The sequence below is a fragment of the Rhinatrema bivittatum genome, chromosome 6 (assembly GCF_901001135.1).
Source record: "Rhinatrema bivittatum chromosome 6, aRhiBiv1.1, whole genome shotgun sequence".
Classification (NCBI taxonomy): Eukaryota; Metazoa; Chordata; class Amphibia; order Gymnophiona; family Rhinatrematidae; genus Rhinatrema; species Rhinatrema bivittatum.
Window position 1 is genome coordinate 104,861,715 of NC_042620.1, and position 14,410 is coordinate 104,876,124.

Consider the following 14,410-nt stretch of genomic DNA (forward strand, 5'->3'; position numbering starts at 1 on the left):
TTAATTGGAACGAACTGGGATGGAACTGGGGAAGTCCGACGATGCATCGCTGCGCGAATTCGTGAATTTCTACCCCCCTTGCACGCGCATGTTATAAAATCGCGTGTCCATGTGTGCGCGCTTGTTCTTTTTTAAAAACCTACCCATTAATGCACATGTCCCTAAATGAATAAGACAAAATTAATATTGTTAGAACAGACTATAGAGAAGATCTAAGTTGCCATGGAATAGTTAAACCTCAAACTTAAGAAATGTATTTCCAAGCTTGCGTTCCAGCAGCAGCCACAGCCCTTGGGGAAGGAAATTTAAGCCACTGCTCAATGGTGACACCTAGTGGCCAGATTTAGGGTCCTAGCTAGCCAACTTCTGGAGTCTGCCGTGGACCCTGGTTGAGGACTCCATAGGGTGGGTAAGTTTAAAAAATCTGATGGATCTTTTGAGATGGGTTTGGGGATACAAAATGGGAAGTGGGGAAAATCCCAGATACTTGCAAATGAAAGATCTTGGTGCCATAACCCAACAGAAGCCAAGCCAGTTCCAATTGAGCTGAAAGGAGGAGAAGGAAACTGCAAGGAAAATTCTCCCCATCCCCCTCATCCTTGCCCTCCCCCCTTCTATTCCTATTCCAATGATATAATTCATTTGACACATTCTTTTTCTTAAAAGAAAAGAAAAGAAAAAAAGATTTTGCCTATTACTTTCAGTTTAAATGTACCATATTCTTTTTAGTGCTACTGAACAGTACAGGCAACCTACATCAAGATTGAGAATTATAAGCTGTAATGTGGAAGAACGGCATCTAACAATTAGAGCAATATATTACCAACTTGAAATATGTTTTGATTTATTATTTGTCTGTTTAAATAATGGCTATCCATAGAATTGGCACTAGTAATAAGTTAAACATAAATATTCAGTATTAGGCAGCCTGTTGCAACATACTAGCACAAATTAATTGAGATACATGTGCATGCGCAAATAAATAATTTTTGCATTGTACAAGGTCATAAAGTACTATGGGGGCAATGTAACTGCCTGCATTGGTGCAAAGTCTGCGGGTAAGTTTAACTTGCAAACATTTTACTAATTTTCAAAGAGTTTATTTTGCCTCAGTTTGGTTCATTTGTGAAACTGAAAAAAATCATTAAAAATCAAAACAAAAAAACCCCAAACCAAAAAAAAAGAAAAAAAAGAAAATTGAAACAAGCTTCGTGGAAGCCCTCTGACCATTCAACATAGCAGTAGCCATATCTTAGACAGACGTCGAAGTGATATCACTTCAGCTCCACTTCAGGAGGGCTGATGCCACCATTTTAAAATAGAAGAAAAGATGGCAGGAAAGAGTGGGCATCGCTCCTAACCTATACAGTGATGGCAGACCCCAACAGGAGGAATAAGTGGGAACAAGGAAGGCCCCTTGCTCTGAGGGGGAGAGGGGTTGGCGGGTCCTGGGGAGGTCTCAGCTGGATAGACTCAGGCTCCGTGGGTATTTTTGTGGTCGGATGAGATTCAGAGAGGTCTGTGGATGCCCTGATTGGGCCTCATCTAGGTCCCTAGGCTTGTGTTGTGGCAGGATAGGGGAAAGAGGACCTCTGGGAGCCTTTCCTGTCCTCACCCCCAAAGAAAAAAAAAATACCCAATAAAATTGTTGTGAGAGGCCAATTTTGATTTGTTCCATTAGGAATTAACCGAAAATGACCCACTTTTTACATTTGTTTTAAATGACTGCAAATCTTTAACCATTAATAAGCAACAGCTTTCTGAGGAAGACTTGGGAGAATCCTCTGTTTATCTCTGGGAGTGAGCAACAAGGAATGGCTCTACTCTTGAGATCTGCTGGTCCTGGGTACTTTCTTATGACCCAGCTTGGCCACGGTCAGAGACAGGATGCCGGGCTGGCCTCGATGGACATTTGATCTGACCCAGCCGGGCATTTCTTATTTCCCTAAGCCGGTGGTGATAAACGATTAATAATTCTTTGGAAATTTACAGTTTTCAGTGGGCACCTGTAGCTTTTCAGCACTCCATGTCGTGGCAGGGACTTGTCAGATTATAAGGGAAAGTTATTGATCTTTTGAAGTCAAAACAGTAAACTTTAGAAGTCAATAATGTCCTCTGTCTTGGGCGGTTGGCATTATCACCTGCTAATTGGCAAATTATGAACCTGGAAGGTGAAGATTTTCCGTAAAAGATAGGGCATTTTAAGTGTTAGCGATGGTTGTTCTTTGTCCTCTGCTGTTGTATTCTAAGGATGTAGTGGGCATAGAAATGCCTTACTGTAGGATAGAGTTGCATATCATTTCAAATAAAGGAATAAGGGTAACATAATAATGGCTTGTGCCAGGGCAAATGTTTCCTACTTCAGTATAAAATGCAGAATTTGAACAGTTAAACTAATGGCAAATTATTTTTAGGGGATTAATGTCCTGCTCTGCAATCAAGCTGAACATTTTATTTAGATTATATTGCAATTATAGGGCTGTTTTGGGGCATCTCAGAGGCACATAAAAATGTTGAAGTAGAGCCAAAACATTTATCAACACAGCAGAAAATAATCCTGCCACAGGTGGCCTAGAATTCAATTGACATTATTTCCATTTTACTAAATAAGCGGAGGAGACACAGACATACCAGGGAAAGATCCAATTGCTATTCTGAAACAGTTTACACTGAGGATACTAATACCACTCATTGGCAGTCAGGCTTTGAACCTCTTTATTATCATTGAAGAAATACATATCAGAGCTTTAGTCTATTATTAACATTATACTACAATTTTTGGCAATTTTATCGACTGGTTCTATAGCTCTTTGATTTTTATTATACTTTTAAAAGCCATATACTCTCTCACTGGATAAAGTAAAAATTGTACTAGCTGCTTGTGATTTACTGAAGTTAGGTTTTTATGATCAAATTAGGGCCCATAATCTAATAATTTGTTTACCTATACACTACCACGGCTATGATTCATAGAACAATGTATTTAAAAATGCTCTAAACATATGCAGGGATGGTTTTGTCTTTACCTGAACACATAGCTGAAATGAAGTCCTTCCTTGTCAACTAAAAATCCTCCAAATCTGTATGATACAGAATTTGCTATAAATACTATGCACTGAGCAAAGCCAAAGCAGATTCCATAAACGTTTGCTTTTTTGATTGCAGCTTTGTAAGGTGCTTCCAATTGCTCTTCGTACATTTCCACAAACCTCTTTTCCTTTGCTAGGCCAGCTACGGTTCGAATATTAGTTAAAGCTTCATTAGAAATCTGTAGGAAAACAAGAAGATGTATCTCTCTCTCTATATATATAAGAAATAAGAGGGTTATCTTGGCAGGTTTTCTGGCCTAATGTCATGGTAGCCGTGCCCCCAGCCAGGAGATGAATTGTTGGGGGGGAAATGACAATGGTGAAGGCAGTAAAAGAACACAAGGCACTTTGGCTCGATATTAATGCAACCACAGGTGCAGCGCTTTACTCTCCCCTTTTGGCTGATGTGGCCATCAGTGCTGCTTTTCTTCCCTCTGTTCCTTCCGGCAGAACAACTGACGATGGCCGAAGTGGCCACTACTGCTCTAACCAACTTCTGTGCTCTCCACTGGCTAATGCTCCAGGTCTGCTGCCTCCGTCCTCCCCACGTTCCCACTTGGGTGCCTCTTGCTGTGTAGCTTGGCCCCCTGAACTTGGCTTTGTTTCCCCTCTGCCTTTTTTGTTGTGGCTGCTCCTGGGTCTGAGCAGGGCTGGTGCAAGCATATTTGGCTCCTTAAGCGCCTTTTGGTCATTAGCCCCCCAACTTAACAACTGGCGATAGTGGCTCCAGCACAGCATTCCTTTCTTTGACAGTATTGGCTGTGGTACAGCGCTCCCCTAGAACATCACGCTGGCAGAATTTTGCCACTCCCAAAATCTTGGCGCTCTAGGCGACCACCTAGTTTGCCTAATGGAAGCACCGGCCCTGGGTCTGAGCCTGCACTCAGCTCAATAAGGAAAATAGTTATAGCTGTTCTACTGCTCTTAAAGGGGAAGAATATCCCACAATGTAGCAAAATCATACAAACGTACTCGCAATTTCACATACACAGTACTCACAACACATGAAAGCATACACAAAAGGACTCATACAGGACCATTGGCCCAATCAGCGTCTTCAGCCCCAGAAGAGGGGGGACCCAAGAAAAGAAGTCTCTTTGGTCCTGATGAGGTCCTACTGGGGAGGAGAATGTGTCTTCAGCTCAGAGCATGGTGGTGGGGGTTGTAGGGAGGTGGGAAGGTAGAGATGACTATAGCAGGGGTGGGGGAGGGAGGAGAGAAAGAGAAAGCAGCTGAGTGAGAGTGCTGAGTGAGGCGAGGAGAAGAATGAGAATGGTAGAGGAAAGAGAAGACTGCGCCTGGTTGGGGGTGGGAGAAAGAAGAGAGGACTATATTGGAGTGGAGTAGGAAACAGAGGAGAGGACTGCACCAGGGTTGCATGGGTGCCGCACACACCTTTTCGAAGAACAGAAAATTCTGTGAATGTGTGCATTTATCTGTGGGTGTTAGATCTGTTCCTGCTATCCTCCTCTTAGTCTCATAAGATTCATTTCTCTTGCAAACATTTTCTAAGTGCATATTAAATTTGAAAGATAACTTGGTCTTTTATTAAAAATCTAAATAAGTTGCTATCACCCACATTATTTTAAAATCAGACTTAATTTAATTAATGTGTTTACTTGCATTTTTATACCACGTAACTAATAAAAGCTCCAAGCAGTTTACAAAGGATACAACGCTTAATATCTTAAAATGTCAATGAAAATTCAAACACATAAAATTTGCATTTGCACAGAGATACAAAGCAAAATGATTATGATAAATACAATTACAAAAACCAATCTTCAGTCCCTCCCTCAAAACGAAAAGAGAGGCATGAAAACTGTGATGTCATCAAATATACAGTCTTTGGATTAATATTAGGGAAAAGATTACCCTTCCAGCAGCTTCCATAGCATTCTTGTCTTTGTTGGCAAATCCAGTTAGCATTTTAGCCTGCAGAGCTCCAGATAAGGTTAAAAAGGGCAGGAAGCAGACTATCACCAAACTTAGCTTCCAGCTAAAGTAGAAAGCAATGATAAGGGCAACGCCAATATTAGTCAGGGAGTTGACTATCATTCCTATCTGAGATCCAGTGGCCTTAGGGGGGGAAAATAAAACTGATTAATACATTTTTTTACAGCATCTATATAGAGAGCTATAAGTTGTACTCTTTTGTGTGCAGAAAATACGACCAAATGCAGAGTTTTAAAACTATTCAAAAATTGTTCTTCTTGTCGTAGCCTATTGAGAGTCAAATATTCTACTTGACATGCAAACAGCAATATAACCATTACATGGCAGATGATGATGATAATATGGTGCTACATAGTAACAACTATTAAAAGGTATTATATCAAACCCAATGTCAACCATGTTTGAGACACTAACCCTTGCCAGGGCCCTTGACAGGAGCTGCTCACAGAGCTCGAGAACTCTGCAGCTACCTCACAAGAGCTCTGGATTGAAAAAAAAACAACTTCCTTTTGAATGAAAATAAAATATTCCAGAGGAAACAGCAAAATATTTCTTTCTATATCTCCAATGAATATGTAACAACTCAGTGTTGACTATGACAAAATGTTATTTTACTTCTGACATAGAAAATCTCTCTCCTTATTGCACTGTACAATATTTCCTTTTCTAAATGGTCTAATGAGGTAGCATCAGAACAATTCTCAGATCTTTAAGGTGTCCTGGAACATGGACCAGTGTTAATTATTGGCGAAATAACGTAAAATATTTCTCACCCCCTGAACCTGTGATGCATCTGTTGCAAGTCTCGTAGTCAAAGCACCGGGGCTGTTTCTGTGGTCGTCAAACCAACCAATTTCCTGCCCTAACATAGCTTGGAATCCAAGTTTACGTAGCCGCCTTGTGAGCTGCTCTCCAGACTTAGCAAAAGCGTAGGCCTGATAAACAATAACACAAATATGTTTATTAGATAAGAAATAACAGCATACAAGTTGTAAGTGATACCTTTTTATTGGATTAACTTAATACATATTTGCAGGTCAGTGCAAAATGAGCTATGGATGGATGATATTGGCTCAATATACAAGTAAATAGGCTACAGCTGCACTGCAATGGTGGTGTTTGCTGTCAAAGATGAAACACAATACTTTTCAATTATTATTTTTCTCAGGGCCGAGTGGAAGGAAAACACTTAATCCTCATGACCCAAACAATGTATTCTGACTTGAGTTTCAAGATGAAGGGCAATAATTGCTAACTCTAACCGATTCATGTCAAGTAACAACTAAAATTAGAGATTGATATTTCTTTAAACATGGTATAAAATAAAGTAACCTCCTTTCCATTCTAGGTAAGACTAATGGGACACATTTGGCTAGCTAACTGTTGCCCCTGGGATTCTATAATAGGGAGAAGCAAAAGCTTTGCAACCCTCAGGGTAAGGATGACACACTGTGGAAAAATCTACTGTCTGGATGAAAGAGATACAGTTAAATTAATGAAAAAAAAAGTGCTGGCACTCGTGTTTCTTTTAGGGATGTGCAGAGGGACCGCATACGTTACATTCTGTATTCGTATTCGTGGGGGGGGCAGATATGTTGCATTCGGCAAGGGGGGGCCCCGATCCGTTCATGCGTTCCATTCTTATTCGTTTAGATGGCTGAATAATTCGGTGAAGATTCGTTGTAGTCGTGGGAATTGCGATACGTTTCACTTCCCCACGAATACAACGAATATGGCCCTATATGTTGCGGATTGCCAATACGTTGCAAACGAATGCACACCCCTAGTTTCTTTTACTTGTGCTCAATATGTCTAAAATCAACACTTTCCTGTTGCGCTCAGTGCTCCGCAGCACAGGCCTGTGGACTGCCGCACTTACCTCCAGTTCCGAGCCCAAAAGCAATGCCCTCTGACGCCGGGGAAGACCTTTGAGTGGACACACAGCAAGGGTCTTCCCCTGCATCAAGGCTGACACAACTGATTCTCCCAAGCCCCTCCTAAGGTGCGCGCGTGCCCGACATTGCTCTTCTTAAAGGGCCCTCGGTGGGAAAATGCCAGCAGCACCCGATGATGACATCACCAACAAGGACTTTTAAAAAGGCCATCTCAACAGCTTCTCCTTGCCTCTACAATAAGGGGTACATTTTCAAAAACAGCATGCATGCGTACGTTTGTTTGCGGGGGTCAGCGCGCGCAAGGGGGTGCACATTTGTGCAACCTGCGTGCGCCGAGCCCGGCACACACAAGGGGATGCACATTTGTGCAACCTGCACGCGCCGAGCCCGGAGCACGCTGCCTGTTCCCTCCGAGACCGCTCCGAAATTGGAGCGGCCTCGGAGGGAACTTTCCTTCCGCCTCCCCTCACCTTCCCCTACCTAACCCACCCCCCCCCCGGCCCTATCTAAACCCCCCTCTACCTTTGTCAGCAGATTTACGCCTACCCGACCTGGGGGCTGGTCCGGAGGCCTTGGCCACGCCCCCGGGCCTTGGTCCCGCCCCCTGACTCACCCCGAACCGCCCCCTGACCCCCGGACATGCTCCTCCCGCCCCTTTTACGAAGCCCCGGGACTTACGTGCGTCTTGGGGCTATGCGCGCGCCAGCGGCCTATGCAAAATAGGCACGCCGGCGCACGAGTGCCCTGCGCGTGTAAATCCGGCCGGATTTACACGCGCAGGGCTTTTAAAACCCTGCCCTAAGTCGACTACTGTTAAGTTGAGCAAGTTGCCTCTCTGCTCCTGGTCTTCATTCCTGCATGCCTGGTCTTTGCTCCTGAGTTCCTTCTCCTTGTCTTTGACCTGTGGCCAGCCTTCAGTTCTTCTGTGTCTTCAGTGTATTCTCCTGCCAGCCTGTGCGGTTCCTTGCCTCCCTGCCTGCTTATCTGTCCCACCTTCCCTCAGACAGATCTCTGGTTTTGACTTCAGCTTTACTGCTAACAACCACAACTGGACACCACATCCCCTGACCATTGCCTACTCATTACCACGCCTGAACTCAACCTGCCCTTACAATGACCATGCCTGGACTCAGCCTGCTTCAACCGCTGCTCATCTACGAATATACCTGTAACCAGTCTGCCCCGGACCTTAACCTGTGACCCGACCATCTCCACGGACCTCCAATTCATCAGCAGAGGCCCCAACCTTAGACCTGCTGGCCCCGACACCCGAGAGCTAAACCTAAGGGGAACAAGGACTGGGTCAGGTGAAGCTCCTGCTGGTCTTCTGCCATAGCCAGTTCCACCAGGGGACCTCAGGGATCCTCCCTGCAAGTTCCGCCAACTCTCTCTGGATCTAAGGGTTCACGCTCACAACATTTCCAACTCACTAAAGATGATTACACTTATCTTTCCCCCTGATGAAGGAATTTGTTGGACATTCCAAAATATGGCCTGTGTCAGGGTTGTGTTGGAAATAGACATAAAAAAGATAAGTGTGGGTGTCTTTAGTGAGCTGGAAAGTGTTGATATTTAGACATATTGAGCGCAGCTATAAGAAATGCAGGTACCAGCGTTTTGTTTTACATTAATTTTAAGTACATAGAAAAATGAAAAACTTGGACCAATGATTATATTCAAAGCTTCAGGTAAACAATGTAATATCGCTACTAGCCAGTGTGAAATAGTATACACAGTTATGAAGGTAATGAAGGTCAATATGATAAATGGCACAAGATTTAATATATAGAGAGGGGATATATTTTAATTTGAGTTATACCCTTTATCCTCTCAATTGGACTAGGGTTTTGTACATTAGGCCTTTTGTAACACGTATTGGATATTGACTTGGCCCTCAGAGGACCATAAATAATTGAAATTACAATATAGTAAACTTCTCATATCAAAACAGTACTAGCTGCCAGCTCTCAAACTGTAACAGCCCTATAAAAGGCAACACTGCCAATATTACACCAGGTCCTAAAACACTAATACACCTCCTAATAGGAAAATAGAACAAGCCATACACTGAAACTTCATGTTAGCAGAATACCTCAACTCAATCACATATACAGAACACAAACAGACCCTCATCAAATCAGAATAAAGTGACCATGAATTTTAAACAGAAACCTGTAGTCAAAAACTGACCTGGAAACCATAAGCCAGATTTCTGTATGCAGTGCGCCAATGGAAAAAACAAATAGTGCCATTCCTCATTAAGTATCAAATAATAAAATCAAGAAATCTAAAAAATCATTAAAAAAAGTAAAACTATACTAATCAAAAGAATAAATATTTCAAAACAGATGACAAATGGAATAATATTCAATAGTTAAAAACTCCTAACAATTTTATTTTAATTAACAAAACACCAATAAAATATTTCAAACAGCAGACACATTAGATAACAGGCCATAATTAAAACTAATAAGGGCAAAAAATCCAGTCACCCTGCGATTATTGTGGATTAGTGAGGAGGGGTGGGTGGGGGGAAAGGGCACACAAGCTTTCTCCTCTGTCATACATACATATATACATACATGCATACATACATACATATATACCTATCCTCTTATACATACACATACATACATATACCCATACTCTCATACACACACAGACACACAAACACACACACACAGATACACCCATTTTCTCTCTCTCCTCACATACATATATTGCTCTTGGTCTCACACAGACACACCCATGCTCTCTTTCTCCTCTGTCTCTTTCTCTCTCTCACACACACACATACACCCATGCTCTCTCTCTCACACACACACACCCCTACACATAAGCTTGCTCTCTCTCTTTTACACACATACACACACGCATGTACAACTAGACGCTCTCTCTCACACACAGTCAGGCTTTCACATACAAACATGCACCCAGGCTCTCTTTCTCATTCACACTCACACAAACACACACATGTATCCATGCTCTTTCTCTCTCACAAAAACACACACTCCCACCCAATCTCTCTCCCACACATACATATACCCACCTATGTTCTCTCTTACTCTCTCACTTTCTCACACACACACACACACACCACACACGTACAACCAGGTTCTCACACGCACACACATGCACCCAAGATCGCTCTCTTGCTGACACACACACAAATACACATATGCACCCAAGCTCTCTCTCTCGCAATCACATACACACACATATGAACCCAGGCTCACTTTCGCTCACACACAAACACATTCACCAAGATTCTCTCTCTCTTTCACATACATGCACACACCCAGGCTCTCTCTCTCTCTCCCTCACTCATACCTCTCTCACTCTCTCACACACACACAATCTCACATTCTCAGGGTCTCTCCCACTCTTGGGGCTGCAGTGGGTTAGGGTCTACTATGGCCTTATTCTGCCTCCCTTCAAGCCACAGCAGGATGGGGCCCACCACGGCTCTGCTGGCTGGACTGCATAGGGATGGGGTTTTCAGAGGCCTTTCTGAAACTATCCTTGGGTCATGGCAAGATGGGATCTGTTGTGGCCCCTCCTCACCTCTCTTCTTTTTTGGCCGCCAGCAAGCTGGATCCCACACTAATGATTTTGTTGCCCCTGCTCCCAGCAGCCAAATGCTTGAGAGGAGGGGAGCCACAGTATGAGAACTTGAGACCCCCCCCCCCCTTCTAATGCATTAGTCACCAGCTTAATACATGAGACTTGGCATGTCTGCCTCTTTAGAGAGCCTTCCAACCATGAGACCTTCCCTGTATTGGTACCTGGTTAAGGTTTGCTGATTAACCTTCTCTAAGCAAGAAATTGATTGTCTTTCTGGTTGAAAGTGAAATATTTTCGTAGATCCTCTCAGAGTTCCTCTTTTGAATTACAGACTTTGTGAACCTCTGCTGCCATTTCTTGGTATAGATTCTCTTGGGGCAGGTTCACCATCCTTTGTTTCAGACAGTAAATCCTTCTCTTAAGACACACAAGAGAATCTCCCCTAGAAACAAGGCATATAGGATGTACTCCTTTTTAGTAAGGATCACCTCTTGATTCTTTCAGTCAGAATCCTCCTGGACTCCAAACTTTACTGCTGCTCATAAAGGCATACTTGAGCCTTGACCACCTTCCCTGGAAGAGAACTAGAGGGAAAGAACAGAGAACCTTCCTCTGCTATATCCTGTAGAATCCTAGTCTTTCTCACTAAGACCACTCCCAGTGGGAAATGTCTGAAACAACAATACTCCCTTTCTCTCTGATATCCATATTCCATAATTGTTTGAAATGACACTTAGGTTCATGAGGGACACGTTAGGGACATCCTTACAAATACAGCATTAAAACAAAAACATCAAGTTGTTTCCCTTACATTTAATATGTCAGGTGGACCTGACTGTTCCTGATCTCTTTCTGATTTGGTTCAAAAGATGAAAGTGCTGCCTACACATCAGATTTGCTCTTCTTTCTTCTTCTCCCTCCCTCCCACACTACTCAGTGGTCATTGCTAACAGTGCAGCAGTATGGGTGTCAAGCAGCCCAAACCTCCTGAAAGCCACGTAAAGCCAGCGGTCAGCTTCCTCCCACCCCTGCAGGACATTGTGGAACAGGTGCAGAGACAAGAATGTGACAACAACCCCATCACTGGCATGCTGTAACCTGGATTGCGTTTTGACCCTGAATTTGAAAACCACTGCTGTAAAGAGCTGTAAAGAAAAAGGATAGGGGTGAGGCAGGACAATAGGAGGGCAAGACGGCTGGATGTGTTTTGCAGAGAGATGAACAAATTGAGGGAGACAAACAGCAGACTTTTCAGGACATTAGGGTTAACAACTATGATTAACACACATTAATGGCTCTTATCTAATACCCACATCCAATATGCATTATTTGAATGCACTTTATTGTTAACCACACAATGACAAAGCACAGGGAAATGAGAGGATTAGCAGAATTTTACATCGGTATTAATATTTATCTAAGCATGTTACTTTAACCCCTTTGCTTGAAGGGGCATTATCCTTCAGGGCACATAAAAAAATATGTGTATCTATGGGGCTGTATTCCTGTTGATTTTCCCTCCTTCTTGTGACCATGGGGGTGATTATTTTCCTTGTGGGGAAACTAATGCTTATGGCCCAGGCCATGGTATGGTTATCAACAGTGTGTGGCTGTAAATCAGTTGATATGATGTAGATCTGCAGACTGGGACAGATGAAAAAGGACATAGAACTGGGTGTTCACATTATAACTTACTGATCTTTTAAAAAAGGAATCAATGTCCTACTTGCAAATAGCTGAGATTACAACTGTGTGATGATAACTCAGATTCCTGGGGTGATTCCTAACATGCCTGTTCTGAGTGTATGGGGAGGGGGTACCCAACTCCTGGGGAAATCCTGCTCTGCCTGGGATCCCCTTACAGCATGAAACAGTCCTACTTGAGTTCACGATTGTCTCTTCTACTCAGCCTGTGTCTGTGCCCTAGGGATCCTGTGAAGAGTCTTCTGACTCCTTCACTTTTTTCCTTATAGTTAATGGACCTCCGAGAAAGGAGGGGTCAGATGGTAAATTTCGGAACTGCACCTTCCAGCCCTGCTCCAGGCAAAGAAGTGTGGACAAGAAAAAACCTCCTGCCAAACCAAAATAGTACACATTTCTTTCAGCCAAAAATCCTCTCTGAAGGGGAATCACTGCCTTGCAGATCTGTCTCTCTCCTAGACAGGGTTCTGTCCGGCCTTCAGTGTCCTGGCATCTGGATCAGGGGAACTGCCAACACCCAAATGACCAGGATTCCACCTCAGTGATCTTCTCTTGAAAAATAGCAAAAACCATAAAGAAAATCTCTTACTCTACCCAGACTGGCAGGAAAGGCTCAGAAAGGAAATAACCTCCAAAAATATGTACTCTGTGAGGCCTCATTCTTAAGCAAAGATACTAGAGCTCCTCTCTCCTCAAAAGCTGAACGCAAATGCCACACCACCTATTATCTTAATCCCTACTTATAAGAAAGGTTCACCCATTCAAGCAGCCTCTGGAGGAGGAGCTGAATTGTGGTATCCTTTCTAGCTGACTGATGGGATGCTAGGGACATCTAGTGACTAACCCGTAGGGGGGGGGGACACCTTTAACATATGCCATTTAATGCATGAAAGTTAATTCCAACTCAGGAGGTTTAGTTAAATATCCTGCCTGTAGTCTGCATTACGGTGGGCCATCAGACCTCCCACTCTCCCCATCATTCCTCCCGTTGGAACAGTAGTTTTCTATTGCGGTCCTCCTGAACATTGGTATCTACCTCATCCCTCCATCCCGAGACCATAGGGTTGATGCGACCATCTTGCCGCCACCGTCCAACAAAGACACAAAATTGTATTCCCCTCCCCCCCCCCCGCCTGACTCCCTGCACCTGCTAGACTTCCATGCCCTTTTGTGCTTTCTTTCTCATTCTCCCAACCAGTCACACAGAGCTTGTGGAAAAGAGTATGAGTGACTGCAGATGGGCCCATAAGTCTTGGGAGTCATGCCTTTTGGAGGAGGTGGGATCGAGAAGAGATTTTCTTGCACTGCTGCCTATGGGCCAGGGGAAACCTTATATGCATATTGCAACCTGTATGACAATAGCAGTGCTGTCTGTAATGTATCCATGGTAACACAGGCCATGATCTGCATATCTTTAGTTTGACATCATGTTAAAACTTGATGTAACACACTAGTGTTAAAACCAGCAAGAAACTCACATCTGCCATGCGAGTTTTAACTCTGCTTAATACATAATTCCATGTCTGGTAATTGATGAGAAACCAGTGGTCCGTTTACCCGTTACCTGACTGTAGAGTAAATTCTGCTGTTTGTCTCACTCCTCTGCAAACGCATTCACCTATTTTCCCCTTCCTTTTATTTTACAATTCTCTACAGCTTTGAAACCAAACTCCACCACACCATCATTGTATTGCAACCTGAAATGCAGTTGTATACTCAGGCAATATCATTTCTGGCTCATTCTGCACTGATTGGATGAAGGAAGCATTGCGCTGGAAAACTAGTCAGAAATGTATTTAGCTAGTTCAGCATAAAGATATCACTTAAAACTCATTTGGCCTTTATTTCTATTTATCCAAGTGGACTAAAACAATAATCCCAACTATGTTATTCACCTACTACAGAAAGAACAGGATGTGGTAAAAGAAATGAAATGCCATTACCTGCAAAAATTGAGTGAAAAATGATACGAATCCAACAAGGACAAAAAGCACACAGATTCCATCAATCTGTTTCCTTTGCTCCATTTCATCAGGCAAAGAAAAGGTCTATGGAAAAAAAAGATATTGAAACACTGATTTAGCTACATGCTGTCTGCCAGCAGTGTTTTACTAGATGTCAGATGGAAACATTCATCCACAAGGAGGTGTTCTAAGTATTGGGAATAATGACTAAGATATAATAATTGGCTGGTGATTTGAAGCA

General features: G+C 43.1%; 1 protein-coding gene across 2 annotated transcripts in view; it reads right to left on the minus strand.

Moving 5' to 3' along the window:
- ABCB11 (ATP binding cassette subfamily B member 11) overlaps positions 1-14,410 on the minus strand; it is a 152,530-nt gene that overhangs the window by 13,415 nt on the left and 124,705 nt on the right. For both annotated transcript variants that reach the window (XM_029605677.1, XM_029605676.1), the window contains exons 21-24: positions 14,149-14,253; positions 5,819-5,980; positions 4,965-5,168; positions 3,027-3,268 (exon numbers count right to left, since the gene is read on the minus strand). In XM_029605677.1, the coding sequence (XP_029461537.1) occupies positions 3,027-3,268; positions 4,965-5,168; positions 5,819-5,980; positions 14,149-14,253 (713 nt within the window). The remainder of the gene's footprint in view (positions 1-3,026; positions 3,269-4,964; positions 5,169-5,818; positions 5,981-14,148; positions 14,254-14,410) is intronic.